Here is a 15,777-nt window from a genome sequence, read left to right on the forward strand (position 1 = left end):
GCTTTGGATGGTTTTTGGCTGCAATTTGCGAGGGGAAAGCATTTTTGGTCACCTTCTAGTGTGGCCTGCATAGTGATCCTGGTCACAGCACTCCTGAACACACACTCAGCTCTGAATCCCAGCAGGTGAAAAGAACAGAGAGAGAGAGAGAGAAGAAGGCAAATGTTACACGGGAAGGAAGTCGAAAGTTTCAGACACAAAGAATTACATGACGGGTAGCTGTGAAAGAATGAGAAAGAGGGAGATGAAAGTAGAAAGAAACGGCGCGATGGATCCTTTACCATCACTGAGTGCTGAAGTATTGTTTTTGAAAAAGGTCACGCTACCACGCAGAGGATTTTGGCTTCATATCGCTTCTTCTGCACCCTGCAGACATGTGAAAGGTTGTGTGGTGTAAATGTTGAAGTGTGTGTTTCCTCTCCCCTGCTTGCTAGAAACTCAAACCACAGGATGCATTCTCTCTCCAACTACCTCTCTGTATGGGCCTCATCATTACTTTGCAGGATGCAGTGGGTAGAAGCCCAATTTATTTCCCCCTTGTCTGTTTGCCCTGTCTTCCTCTTCACGTGAATTTCTCCTTTTGTCACCATGTGAGCTTCGCCTCCCGGTCTGCTCCAGGTGTCTTTAATAAGGGGGACTTGTTATCTCATGTCTCCCACCGAGCAGGAGACAACCATTTTGCTTCCCCTTTGCAAAGCCACTCACTGTGAGGCGATATATGAATGTTCTTTCTTAAATCCGGTGTCTTTGTACCTAAATCACCTCGTCGTATTTCAAGGTGATTCGTTAGGACGCTTTGCCTCAATAGGTTTATATTGATCTCTTTAATTTGAGGTACACGACAATCACTCAGCTCTACCTGAAATGGAAATAAAATCATCCCGATCGCTCCTTGATCAAAACGTTGAGCAAATTTTAGAAAGCCAATCTTCTGTGTTTGTGTGACTTCTGCCTGTCAATACAAATTATACCCAATTCGCAATTAAAGAAGTCCAATTTTTTTTTATAAGCCTTACCTGCATGAGCATCAATCAGTTAGTCATATTAGGAGAAGCGGCGTCGCATGTGAACGAGCAGCTCCAGGAAAATAAAACAAAATCCATCATTTTAAAGTTCTTTTATTAGAGATTCGCATTCATTAGCATAAGCGTATACCCTGGGAAATGTAGACCCGTACTTTAACTTGGCGAATTTCAAAAGGCTGCAAACATTTTCAAACCCGGCACATTCTGTTCTACGCTAGCCTAAGACCAAAACAATTCCGACTAAATTATGACTAAAGCTAAATGACAATTTTGTTTCAATCTTATGACTAAAATGCGTTTTAGTCATAAGACTGAAACAAAATTCTTAAAAATTGCTGTTAAAATGAACACCAATAAACAGGTTGTAAAACCAGCTAAATATTCAACTGTTTCTTTTGTGTTTTTGTGGCATAAGTGGCCATTATTCAGTAATAGCTGGTCAAGAGGAAGGGCAGAGAGAGAAAAAAGCAGTAGCTTTACCGGGGTCAGGAATTGAACCCAGAACAGTTGTGTCGAGGACTAAAGCCTCCTTTTGTGCTGTGCTTGTTCCTTAGCCAAGCGGCGCCCCAGAATTTTGAATTTATGAGTTGCTGCTCACCAGTCGGGCCCGGTCGAGCAGAAAATAGTCCGATTCTGGTCACCTGCCAATTTCAATGTGCATCTCAAGCATTCATCTCGTAATATTGACCTGTATTATTTTTGCTCATGTTCAAAGACTACACCTTATTTCCTGATGTATGTGAGGACCGAAAACAGTCAATATTTGCCCTTCACAAAGTTCCCCTACTAAACAACTTGCGTAGAAATCTTCGTCAGGTTGATTTTCTGCACCCAAACAGATTTATGTCTATAATCGCAGTGGAGAAACTGGAAGAAAATGAGAATAAAGAAAGATAGTCTAATGTGTTAAACTTTGCAAATATATTTCAGAGTAAACATGCGAGACAAAATGTTGCAAAGAGGGAAGGAATTGGAAAGTGTGGGTGTGCCGACTTACTTTACCGCAGATCAAGAATCATAAGATTTACATAGTTGTTGAACACGAAAGATAAAAGCTGTGTCCATGCTGATGAATATGCATAAATTGATAACTGCAGATCAAAGATCAAAATGTCAAATTGAAATCGAGATGCAATGCAAGCCCTTCCAGAAGGAAGATGTACATTTTATCATTTAGTATCTGGATGGATAACACTCAATGGAGTGCTTTTGAATTCCTCAGTTTAACTTTCTTTTCCACTCTATTTTTGAGCTTATTAAAAGTTCAAAAATGGATGACCACAGTAAACTCACTCACTTGCAGTTTTCCTTAAAGTGGAGAAGTCATGCCACCATGTGTTTAAATAAAAACAAAAAGAACTGCTTGTGCCAGTCTTCCCAGCAGCAGTTTGAGCGATTGAACTTGAAAGCGTAAAACTGACGACTCGACATTCTCTCCCGGTATTTTCTAGAAGAGAACAAAATTTGGCGGCACCGGCTGAGCGAAGTCTTTATAAACCGCGAAGTTACAAAGGATCCCCAGATCATTACACCACCTCCGCCATGCCTGACTGCTGGCACGGTGGTGGTGTTTCTCTAAAATACTGACATTTATCAGACAAGGAACATGTTTCGTTTTTGCCACATAAGTCTGCAGAATATATTTCAAAGTCTTTAGAGATCACCAGGTTGATTTTGTTAGTAGTGGGTTTGAAGCAAAAAATTAGAAGAAACCTGTTGGGTTGCAAACACTTTTTTCATGGTACTTTCCGTATAATCTTTCCTTTAATTTGACCAGCTTCCCAGTCACTGTTAAAGGACTATGGGGATGCCCATAGCATGATGGAGCCACCACTATGTAGAGAATGTGAGTTCAGTCTAACGAGCCCAAAACTTAAGCAACACAGCAAGTGTCACATCGCTGCCTTTAGTATCGTTTAACATCATCGTGGTTCGCTATGCTTTATTTCTAAAATTTAACAGTTTATGCTAATGAGCACATGTGCAGATCTTCTCTTAATTTTATGCCATAGTAGATAAAAGGTCTGAGATCTAAACTAAATGTGACATCGAAATGAAAAGTAATTTGACAATTTAGTTTCTCAGAAGATGTTTGATTCACCATTTTGGGGAACACTCAGCATGTTTTTGTTTTTTTTTTTGGGGGGGGGCAGGGGGTTTGCAAAAAGAAGCAAACCGTGTACTGTAAAACTTGGAATAGCCTAAATGAGAGCACAGCAGCTATTAATGCTTGTTCTTTGTAATAAAATACCCTACCAGCAGGAGATTGACAAAGCGGCTTTCGCAGCATCGGTTTTCAATCAGGCTTTATGAAACTGACACTCCTAAAATAAGAAAATCTCACATACTCTGTTATACCATTATTTATTCATATTGTTAAAATATGTATGAAAATAAAATAACTCAATTCAAAATATAAACTTCAAAAATATCCAATAAAGCTCTTATGTTCTTACATATCAGCTTATAAATCATGCATTACAATGCAGATATCAGCAAAACACAGATATCTCCAGTACGTCTTTGTTTTCTCTCACAGATTTTAACAAAAATCTTCATTCTGACAGTGCAGTAAGTTTTTTTTTGCCCAGCAGTCTATAAAATGCAGCAAATTTCAATTTCTTTTCAAGGAAATAGTTTTTTGATATCTTCACCAACAACCTGGGATGGTTGGTTGGGGATGAGTAGCATCATACTGTGGAGATTCTACTCACAATTGATGGTGAGAGTTCAAACTAGATCAAGAACCGGGTCGAGTTTAATATGAATGTTGGTGTTCCAGCTGACTGACAATTCTAAACATACACCCAAATCTATAATGTAATGCTGTAGAAAAAGCACAATGATGCTTACATCAGTATTTTTTTTGCAAATAAGAATGATCAAAACCTTTGGACCTCTAACGTGGGAAGTTGGTAGAGACATTCCTCAAAACGCTTGTGGGATCAGTGGGCTGAATGCAAAGCGACAAAGGCTTAAATGTGCAGAAAAATAAATCTAAACCACGTTGTTTTGTTTCTATACTTCTTATATATAACGGGTAGAAAGCAACAGCTTTACTTGTGTGCCATCAGTGCAAAGTACACAGTCTTTAAATGTAATGTAACTTGTCATTATGACACAGCGGCAGAAATAAAGCCTGTCCTGTTTCACATAGGGTTCAGTTTGGTATTTTAATTAGATGGAGCTGTGCACAGTGGGCCCTCTGTCATGCTAGTTTAAAGTGAAGAGTGGAAAAAAGAAGTGATTGACAACTTGGCCATTCTCACAGTACAGCAGACCTTTTAGATACAACTTTAAAGGGGAGAGTAAAATCTACGTTTGTCATTCCCTCGTCGCAAAATGTACGTAGAGCGCTGCTTTGATTCTTTGATCCATGTTTTAGGAATCCTTGAATCTCTCGTGGTATGCCTCTCACAAAAAGGTTTCTGTGTGATATAAAATGTCACCATGTACCTGGAAAATACGTCATATAAAATATGCGCAACATAATCAATCACCCCCCCTTTTGGGCTGGAACCCATTCAGATTTAAAACAAAATAAGATCTTGTATTAGAAATACACATTTACCACATTATTATGATATGATCGCACTTTTTCAACCCAAACACAGATGCAAAAGCTGCATGGATTAGATGGAGGGAAAAAAATTCAAGTGTTTTTTTTTTTTTTGTAGAAGGTAATGAGGCACTTATGACCAGTTAGCCTGGGCCCAATTAGCCACACTGACACAATGTGGTAGACGGTCTTGTCAGGTTTTTTATTTTTATTTTTATGTTGACCGTCTTCAACGTGGTTGAAATGTGTGCGGAATGTGTGTGTGTGAAAAAAGTGTTACTGGAGGTTTTAACAAGCTCTCAATAAAAAGACACTAAAGAAAACCCCCACATTTTTCAAGTGCAAAGATTTTAGAAAAATCTTACACATTTCTCAGCTTCCTTTGTCACTTTTGTAGCAAAAATGTGTTCCTAAAGAAGACACCTTTCTGAACTAAACCAAGTCAGAGCTTAAAAAGCTGTAATTGCTGTAACTTCTGTCTCGGTACCTTTTGGTAGGGCCACAAACCGATGGTTTTGATATTGTCCTCCAACACAGACTGTTAATGTTTTTTTTTACACCAAGTGGCAGAAGAATGCACTTATTTGAAATAGAGATGCGGTGTAGAAAAGTTTAAAAAGTTTCTTAAACTTTCTTTGTAGCTCTGGTCTTTCTTTTCTTCTAACAACATAACAAAATATAGGAGGTAATGTTTTTTTGTGTTGAATTACTGTAATAATAAGTAGTACTGGTAAGTGTAATAAGACTTTTCTGTCATAAAAGAGCAACTAAAATTTCAAGAATGCTGAATTAAGTAATTTTTCGATTAATGTTGGGTTTTTCTAGAAAACTTTAGAAACTCTTAGTAATTGCCAAAACTACAAACATTTCACCCTTTAAATGAATGGAAATAAGCTTCCCTTGAAGTCTGAGTTTCTATAAATGACTTATTCCTTTGTACAAAATAATTTGTGTTTTGCTTTAATTACTTAGTCAGTGCTTTTCTTTTGTTTTGCTGGTGTTCTTTCCTGAGAGAAGCTAGCAGTGGAACGATTGCTGCCAATAACTCTATGTACAGTTTGTTGAGCTTTTATGTAGAAAGTACTCCTGGTCTAATTCTTCTGTTACTTCCTGTCCTCTCACCCTCCCCCCCTACGTGGCTGAAGCAGATAGCTGCCCATATTGCGCCTGCGAGTGGCTCCTCTTCACAGTTGCCACATGTTTGGTCAGGATAAAACATTCCTCTCTGACATTGTTCATGCAAGCGGACGTCTGTTTCATGATATACTGTTGGCAAAGCTATTTTTGGTATTTTTCCCTTTTTGTCATCAAAAATGTTGCATTGGAAGCCAATATCAATTCAGTTCAGAATATATATGTCAACTTAATTCCCAGAAATGTAGAGATCTATCCATTATTTCATGACCATGTAAACAACTAATTCAGTTCATAACACCAGTTAGCAAAAGGTTAAGGACATACAGCTAAATGCATTTTCATTCAGTTTGATGAAATCCCTCCTTTTGCAGAAACCCAATAATAGATGTGTTGTCCACAGTGAAGAAAAACTGTTAAAAGCGAGTTGTTTTTCTCAGTGAGGATTCCTGCCAGAGCAGTTAAATTAGCTTAACAAAACAAAATTGTATATCCATTTTACACCCAGTATCAATCATTTCTTTACTATAATTAACTGCTTGTCACACCAACTCCCCATCCAGACCAGAAGGTTCTGACGTTGGGGTTTTAAACGGGTCGGCTCTACCTCTGTTGGGTTACAGTAGCTCTTGTCTCTGAAATTGGCCGAGATCCCCCAGGCAATTTGAAAAGTCAAACTTGCTTCCAAAATATTTGCTTTAAACCAGGCCACTTGCCAAGGACACCCTTGCTTGTCTTCAATCAGCTTGCTTAATGATGCGACGCTTAAAAGGGCAAAACAGTAATAGCAAGAAGAGCGTGGACCAATGAAGCAAAAATATGAAGGAGAACATGCATTAAAAAAAAAAGAATGAAAAGGGAAAAGGGTTGATGCAATTCTCTGAGTTTGCTTTAATTAAGGCTGGACTTTAGCATAGCTTTAAAATAATTAATGGGCAAAGCGATGCCAATATCAGGCAGCGGCATGCCATAATTGATTGTTAAAACCGCATGCTGCGATAAAGGGAGTCTGAAGCCGTGTCGATGTTGAACTGCATTGCCCTCCACGTCAGTCGCTCAAGAGAAGATTTTCATCGAGTCACAAACAAGACCCCATGGCAACAAGCGACACAGGACTTTGTTCCTCAGTTCAGTCGCTGAGCTTCTGTTTGCTCTTTCATCTGCCTCTCCTCCTGAAGGCCAGTGTTTGTTCTCAGTAATGTGGAGTTCTTTTTTTCTCTCTAGCTTGTTCAATTGTCTTATTTTCACTTAATGTTTTTTTTTTTTTTTTTGTGCCACATCTTCATTATTTCCTTCCCTTGTTTCTCTCCACTTCATCTCTTTGTCTCTATTGGCGAAGTCAAGGTTGTTGTTTGCCAGAGCTCTTTGATTTCCACACCCTTATTCTCGCTTCTGGGAACGAAAACAGTCGCTGTAGATTCAGATGCTGTATTACGACAAACAGCGTTTCAATTCTTGGTTTATCAGACATTAAAAGCTAGTATTTTCCCCATTAACACTTTTCAGTCATTTATGAACGTAGCCTAAAAGTATTGTATTTTTCACAGGTATTACGAATTGATTAATGGCCGGCATAAGCATCCATGAGTTATGTTTACTGAAAGGATTAGCATTGCATCATTGATGATACTCAGGGAAACAGGAAATTTCATAACATCTTGTCAGCAGTTTTCTCTACTTCATCATTATTCATACAAAACAAAGGAGTTTAGAAGTGAAGCCAAAATGTGTAAATATTACGAGGGGTTTTTTTTTCTTCTTTACTGTGACTTTTAGTTTTAGCACGTTTAGCTGCATCACCTCAAATCTAACCTAAATTGACTTAAACAAGTTTTCACACGTCGACCACAGGCTGACATTAAATATGCTTCTGTGGGACTTTAAACACAAAATAGGACAATTATGAAAATGTAGAAAAACGATGCATTGTTTTCTCAGGGTTTTTTTTTTAAAACCAATAAAAATCACTTGTATTTGGCCTAAAATACACCAGAGTATATTATCCTCTAACAAGTTGTCTTCAGAAATCATATAATTAGTAAATAAAGTGGGTGTGCAGTTTAATTTCGGTATAACAGCTGTTCTCACAGGATTGATTAAAAAACTTAAGTGAACACAAAATAAATTAGGTAATTTAATGCCAATAAGCACCTTGTGTTTTATATTTTTGGTCTTGGCTTTAAGTCTTCTGTAATAAGTACGCATGTAGATATTTGGTAATTTTCATTGTTAGACTACACATTTAGTTTCATTATATCTCTTTTGTTTTCTGTTTTCTCTGTTGCTGCATTGTCCATTTGCATTTTCCTTTTGTTGAGTCATTCTTGAGGTGGGTTCTGTTCTGGTTCTTCCATTCAATCTATTAGATTTTCCACGGTTGTGTCAGAGAGTTTTATGAGAAGTAATTAAGGATTTTGGGTACCGCATGTATTGCTGAGCAGATATTACTTTTGACGCGTGTGAAAGTTGGTGGAGGTCACGTTGATCGCATCAGCCCACGGAATCTGAAGGCTCTGCATAAAATTAAAATGTGCTTTATCTGCACTCATCTCATTCTTTATTAGTGCGACGTGTTTGCAAGTGACATTTTGAGCACACACCACGTCAGGCTAATTATTTACATTAGAGGTAAACGCCACAGCCGTCGCACGAGAGAAGACGGCTCCCTTCGCACCCATTAATGTGCGGTCGAACTATTAAACCCCCTGTCACCGTCAGCCGCGCGTCCCACGAATTACAGTCTTACACAGACGATGAGTAATGGGGACTTTTACTGTACATTGTTGGATGGCGGCGGGGACTGGAGCAGTGAACAATGCCTTAAGCGGGAGCTTCTGGACCCGGCCGTGCTCGCTGTCACGTAGCAGCCATTGAAGTGGCTACGTCCTCATTAAAGCCAAACTTGGGGTTTGTTTTAACCAGGAAGCTTCAGATACTTGTGGCCGGATAAGAGACGACTGTGTTTTGAAATTCTGCTGACATATATCTTATTGTAAAATTTTGAATAACAAAAATTTCTTCTTATCCACGGGCAGCTCTGTTAACGTTTGTGGCTTCTTTTAGACGTTCTCCTTGCCCGACCTTGCAACTTAGTTTTTAGTTTTCATATTTAGATTATGAATTTAATAGTCCTTTTATCAAATTACTTTCAGATAGAAAAATAACGTTACAAGTTAAAGATGACCTTAAACGTAAATCTTCCAGACATATAAACAATTTTTGAAGCTCAGCTGGAAAACACAATATTGCATCTTTTATGATTCTTTAGGGAGCATTATTTTTCTTTGGACTGTTATTCAGTTTTTTCTGTTCTTCTGTGTTCCTCTCTGGTCCCTTGAATCTCTTATTTCATTTCGTGAGCTGTGAGTCATCCACCTCACCAGGTGTGAAAATAAGTTGTTCTTTCTCCATCTGTTCCTTTCTAATGCAGCAATACACTTATATGCGCATCGCCGCCACTCGTTTCAGAGCAGACTGCTGACGGAAGTTTGCCTTGCAAACAAAAAAAAAAAATACAAAAAAAAACAATCCTGGGAAAAATAGAAATGAATTGAGATTTTACTCTTGGAAATTCCCACAAGCTCATTTTTACTTTATCTGTAAAAAAAAAAAAAAAAAAAATCAGATTCAAATGTCTTGCATGTGTTCGGGGAGCTTTATGAATGGTCCTTTACCTTTTTGAATTTCTGTTTGCGTTGACTTTAAATTAATCTTTTTAAAGGCAGAACTTCTTGGGTATGCTTGCACTCACTCGCCTCAGGATTTGCTGTGCTGTCCTCAGTGTGATCACCTTGGCCCCCCGAGGGCATCTGTGTGCTGCTACTGTTAGGCTGGATGAAAACTAATTTGTCTCTGTGCGTGTGTTAAAGTGAAAAATTAATTCAATAAAAAAAAGTTTTAGTTTGGACTGATTAAAGTTTTAATGAGCATTCAAGTATAAATTACCATTCGACTTAAAATGTACACCACAACTCTAAACCCATCTAAGATTAAAAGAAAGTAAACCACCTTAATTTTAGGTTTTAATGTATTTCTGTGTATTTTAAATAATTTGGCCTTTACCATGTTGTATTTAAGTCAAACTACTAATAATACATAGAAACCTTGCTGAGAGTTTTGGGATAGTTGGAGCTGGATTGAGATTTGATGCTGGCAACGAACCAATACTAAAACTCAATCTTGGAATTGTTTGATATATAAATAGTTCATCTAAAAGTTAATTATCTGGCTTCATAATTCCATTATTCCATTTATTGGGAAAAAAAAATCTGTAAAATTGATCTCAACTATTATAAAGTAAAAGCCTGCAGTAGCTAGTGCGGCAGTAATTTTTTTTCTCTCTCCACTTCTTGTCTTACTGTGCTTATCAACTCTGAATTTTTCAGCGCAAGAGTGCCATTTGACAGCGTTGTGCATTTTTGTCTGTCTCTTTCTCTCTTGATCAATGTCTCTACAAGTAACCTTCCTCTTCTGTTCTTTGCACTTACAACGTCCCGAAACAACAATTTTTGTGTCGCTTCCTCCCTCCCTGCCATCGCTCGATTGCTTTTCTCTTCTGGCGATCTTCCATTTTTACCACACTTGTCCTTTACTCCTCCACCTCCATATTATATACAGCGAGGGTAGCACTCGCCTGATAAGCCCCGTGTCTTGAGAGCTTGTCAGCCGTGTCAGGATTGTGGGTGAAGCCCGTCATTACATCTGTCCTCCTCCAAACTACTCTCTGAGACCTACCGAGGACCTGTGGGTAGTGTTCAGTCCACTGCAGTGTGTTGTCTGAGGATTTCTTTTTTTTTTTTTGCTATATTATTTTGGAGAATTGATTCGAACTGACAAAAAACAAAGATTTATTGAAACATAATTTTATTGACACCTCGGCAACAGAACACGTCGCGGTTTCAGTGTCTGCAATCTGGATGACTTTAGTGGACAGTAGCTGACAGTATGACTGCCAACTCTCAGGTGAATTAATAAGAGTACATATTTTGGAGGGAGCTGCTGTTCTACGAGAAAGCGGCTCTGAAGGATGAAGTTGTTGTGTTGCTGTCTGGTCCCACGATAGTCAAACTTTATCCAAACTCTTATAATTTTGTTGCCTGATGTGTCTCTCAGTTCACTTGCAGTAGTGAAGACATCAATGTACATACACACTTTAACATCGATAGTGTGGTCACCTCTGATTTTTTTGTCTCTTAGCCATTCTATCCCATAGCAACTTTTGCGAAAGTGGTTCAGTGGTCTTGGATCTCGGCGTATATGTGGATCTTGTGGAAGACATCACTGTAGTATTAGCTTAGGTGGTCAATCTGCTATGTGTGGTCTTGGTCAGCATTAATACTTGCTACACTTGTTTTGGCTCGAGTGATGTATATCATTCACATTCAACCAAGAAATCTGTTTCTTTTAGAAAATGTTTGGTTTAGGCAACTTAACAACAGTTATTAGTTCTAGTCAAAAGAAACATCTTAAATGTAAATGTCAGGCATGTAAATAATGTTGAGCTCTACTGTAACTTATTGTACTTTGTCTTGATCTGCATCACATTGAAACAGAAAGTGATTTATTTTGTGTCACTGGTATATTCTGGATATTTCTTCAGTATGGGTGAAATGTGTAATATTCACATCTTCTCTCTCTTTGCATGCATCTCTTGTTCCAGATGTATATCCAAACTACCACCCTGACAATCTCCCTCAGCCTCTCTGCCTCTGTATCTCTGGGGATGCTCTACATGCCTAAGGTCTACATCATCCTCTTCCACCCGGAGCAGAACGTGCCCAAAAGGAAACGTAGCTTCAAGGTAAGCTGCTTTTAAAATGTACCAACCTGAACTTATGTTAACATAGAATTTGTGTCTCTGTATATTGTGTATATTTGTGTTTCTCATACAAAGAGAAAAGCAAAAGAAATTGAGAAGTGTGAATCTTGCCCGCATTCGCTTATTTGGCTGACGAACACACACCCGGTGTTGTAGTGAAAGAGAAGACAGAGCTGCTGAAACGATATGAGGCTGCCTGGGATGATGGATTAGCTTCACTTTTCAAGCAGGTGTCGGGATTACATTTGTTGGTGCACAGAAGCCCAGACTGGGGATTTAGTCCAGTCAGTCACAGAGATGGACACGAGGCAGAAGAAAGGGAAATTAACAAATCGGTGCACATAGTGCACAAGTATTCGTATGCCTTTTGCCACAAACATCCATGCATCGTTTATAATTTAATAAACCAGCGAAAAGATAAATGGTGTTTGTATTCTATAGCCCAGTCATCTACAGAAACAACTTCTGCAAGTCTGTGAACATTAATTTATAGTTTATCACAGATTTTCAATTGGATTAAACCATCATAGTTAAAGTACCAACAGTTATTTGTAAAATGCTGGACAATTTAAGCAACTTTATTTATTTTTTACAGGCAATAGTCACAGCAGCCACCATGTCGGGAAAGCTGACCCAGAAGGGAGGAGACAGGCCAAACGGAGAAGTCAAGACCGAACTGTGTGAGAGCATGGAGACCAACAGTGAGTAAGAGAACACCAAACTTTTATAACTACACATTTAAAAAACTTTACAGATTAAAATAGAAACAGGCACTTCACATTTATCATAGAGTAGTGTTTGTTAGTCCTTTGTTTCAGATGTTTCTCCAGTCCAAATGAGTTTTCTCTAGAAAACTGGCAAGTGCCACAACATTTTGCCTGTGTTGGTTTGCTTAGCTTAGTTATTCTTTTGAGCTAATGTTAACTTATTTTCAAGGTTTGCAGTGTCTCTCAACCCTGGTCCTCACCGCCCCCCTGCTCTGCATGTTTTAGATGTGCCTCTATTCCAGAACAGCTGATTGCATGACGGCAGGAGGGAAATACCTAAACCATGCAGGACAGGGGGGCGGTGAGGACCAGGGTTGAGAAACACTACTCTAGAGGTGCCAACAGATTTTCTTCCATATAACAGCTTCTAACAGGGTGAGCAGACCCTGACTTTTACAGGCAACCGGTTGTAACAAATTTTATTTAGGATCTTAGTGCAAAGGCTGTTGAATATAAGACTTTGTTTTATTTTGTAACAAGAAAAATTATGAATGTGTATGAATGTATAACAACATATTGGTTAGGCACCTTTGGTGCTGCACAGACTTTAACAGAGAATGCTTGAGGGGACGCTGCACTCGTCGAAGCCTCCACAACTCGGGTGATGTGCGGACGTGATGACATTGCTAATGATCTTAATACTTTAGTTTAATGTTTCTCCTTCTCTTGCAGCTTCGTCAACTAAGACGACATACGTCAGCTACAGTAATCACGCCATCTGACGGGACGGGTCTTCTAAGGAGCTGAGAAACAGAGGAGGAAGTGTGGATCGGGGAATAATCGGTGAATGCACAGAGCGCCCAACGGAAATCAAGCATGAGACATTTTGTATTCGTTACCCATCAAAACCACAGAGGTGGGACCTCAAACAGCCAGTCAGTGTGCCTGCTTTGCTGCTACTCTCAGCTCATTGGTCCTGCCATGAACTTACCTGTTCAAAGAAAAAAAAAATCCATAGTGACATACCACAAGACAATGGACAGCAAAAAACACAAAAAGGCTTAAAAAAAATTATAAAAATGAATATCTTTAAGAAAGGTCTGAAGATGTGTAGAAATTATATATAAAAGGGCAAAGGTGGGGCTGAAAACCAGATTTAACAAATTACATTTTAAGATATTTAAAAGAGAAATGTATGAGAAAATCTATGAGACTCAAAGTGTTTGTTGTTGTTCTCTACTTGTAAGTATTTTTGTGGTTGTGGCAATTTTTTCCATTCTCGTCTCACCGTTGTCTTTGGATCGCCCTTGCATAATGAGATGAGTGTGTTTCCTCCTTCTGTCTTGGCGATCCGGGTTGTAGCCTTGGGTTACGAACCTGTAAAATGCCATGGTTGAAGCATGCCCGTTTTTATACAAAAAGGAGATTTATTTATAATAAAGGAATGTTTTGCAAATGTGTAGATTTGTCGTCATGTTTTTGACAAGCACTGGATGATTAGTAAAAAATAACTTTACCTGAGCAGCAGAAAATTAATTTTTAACTGGAAGAAACATCCAACTTAACAAAAACATGAGTATGTTCTAAGAAAACTGGGTAACACTTTAGTTGAAGGGGGGTGAATAAGACTGTCATGACATGTCAACATGAATAAGCCTTCATGAATATTTACGACTGTTGTCATAAAGCGTCTTTCGGTAAATTATGACACTTTTACATACAAAGTTGACATTATTCAAAATGTCTTTGTTATGACAACTTGACATTAACCAATAAATCATTACTGTTTAAACTTTACCTTTATTAACATAAAGTTACCTAATTTTTAAAGTGCAATCAGTAATACTTTTATAACAAATTTATATCAGTAATGATTTCTTGGTTAATGTCAACTTTGTATTAAAAGTGTCAATTTACCGAATGACGCTTTATGACAACAGTCATAAATATTCATGAAGGCTTATTCATGTTTATGACAGTGTCATGACAGTCTTATTCACCCACCCCTTCAAATAGTTACCGAAAACTGTGGTGGTAGTTTGTAAAATATGGATCAACTGACTTAGTAAATACATTGACATGTTCATCCACAACAGGATGTTAAAACCAGAAGTCAACATAAGCAAAGCAGTCTGTGGCAATAAGGCTATTGTATGTCAGCAGTGTGTGTGTTCGTATGGAAAAGAAGCACAAACTGTCACAGCCTCCTACCTGACCAGTATGGACGTCCTGGCTGGATTTCACTTGCTCGCCCTCCTTCAAACCTCAAAAGGGTCACCTGGCCTGCAATGAAATGAACAGAAGTAAAATGTACTGCTAGTTAACACAAATCAGATGCAGATACATCATAGTATCAATTGAATTACTGGTGATAACCAATAATTCAATTTCAGGTTTAGGTTTCATATTATGCACAGCATAAAGAATTTAGCTTACCAAATTAAACTCACTATACACGTTTAAAAACTTGAGTTTTTAACTATTATTAACTGTTCAGTGCATGACAACCATCATGGCGCCAACTACCATCACTGGTAGTTGAAATCTAAAAACAGAATAAAAGTGGATGAAACCAGTAGCAACTTTGTCTCCAATTCTCGCTTTCACTAAACAATAGGTATAATGTCCTATCAAGGGACAAGGAGTGAAAAAGAAATAGGTGTGGCTGAATCTTTGTTTCAGACAATTGCTGAAACAAAGATTTCTGCAATTAACACCAACAAAGAAAAAAATAGTAGTGTTTTGTTTTTTGGTTTTGCAGGAATGAAACGGATACTCATGTTAAAGTAATGCCCAGAGTTGACAATGGTAACCACGGGTTACCAAGGAGACCGACACTTCTCAAGAATTTCTCATGGCTTGACAATCAAATCCAATGTAAAATGTATCAAAGCTCCTAAACAAGTTGTTCAAAGCTGACTTGCTTTCAGCCGTACTTTCACCTGCAAATATGGAATTACCAACACTTTCACTGGTCTCTACAGGTGTTAAGACTTGTATAAGCGGGGGGGAAAAAAAAAAAACTACTGAAACACAATCCATCTTCCATTCAATTCAGAAAAACCTACAAGTGTTCCAACCAGAACAGTGGACTTCTTTCAGTGTCTAACAATCCTGATGATGTTGAACATTAGGTATGTGATGAACAAGGTAAGATGGTGCCTCAAAAAATGTGGTAAAATGACACATGGTATAGAATGACATTGAGGTAGTACAGTAAAGCAGCCAGTTAAGACATTGGCTGGGAGGACAACGAGGAGGACGCCAACAGCGACGAAGATGTATATTAATGAGGTAAAAAGACATGTAGTACAATGTCAAATGAAACAGTATAGTATGTCAAAAATGAGAAAAATACACATACTATAATGTTACCTCAAAAATGTGGTAAAATGATAGGATTGAAATGAGGTAACATTTCTCAAGAGGTAAAATGACAGCATAGAAAGATGTAGAAAATTAAGCATGACGTCTAAAGTGACACAGACATTGAAAATGAGGTGAAATAAATAGTGAAAATTAGCTAAAAAATTG

General features: G+C 38.2%; 1 protein-coding gene across 3 annotated transcripts in view; it reads left to right on the plus strand.

Moving 5' to 3' along the window:
• grm8a (glutamate receptor, metabotropic 8a) overlaps positions 1-13,705 on the plus strand; it is a 229,031-nt gene extending 215,326 nt beyond the window's left edge. For 2 of the 3 annotated variants that reach the window (XM_014970995.2, XM_014971013.2), the window contains 3 exons: positions 11,378-11,518; positions 12,132-12,237; positions 12,976-13,705. In XM_014970995.2, coding sequence (XP_014826481.1) covers positions 11,378-11,518; positions 12,132-12,237; positions 12,976-13,025 — 297 coding nt within the window. In that variant the 3' untranslated portion in view covers positions 13,026-13,705. Of the gene's footprint in view, positions 1-11,377; positions 11,519-12,131; positions 12,242-12,975 lie in introns of all 3 variants that reach the window. The other variant, XM_014971017.2, reaches the window with a different exon arrangement.
• The last annotated feature ends 2,072 nt before the right edge of the window (positions 13,706-15,777 follow it).

This window comes from Poecilia mexicana, unplaced genomic scaffold, assembly GCF_051168715.1.
Source record: "Poecilia mexicana isolate PSO_F unplaced genomic scaffold, ASM5116871v1 scaffold_23, whole genome shotgun sequence".
NCBI classification, from domain to species: domain Eukaryota; kingdom Metazoa; phylum Chordata; class Actinopteri; order Cyprinodontiformes; family Poeciliidae; genus Poecilia; species Poecilia mexicana.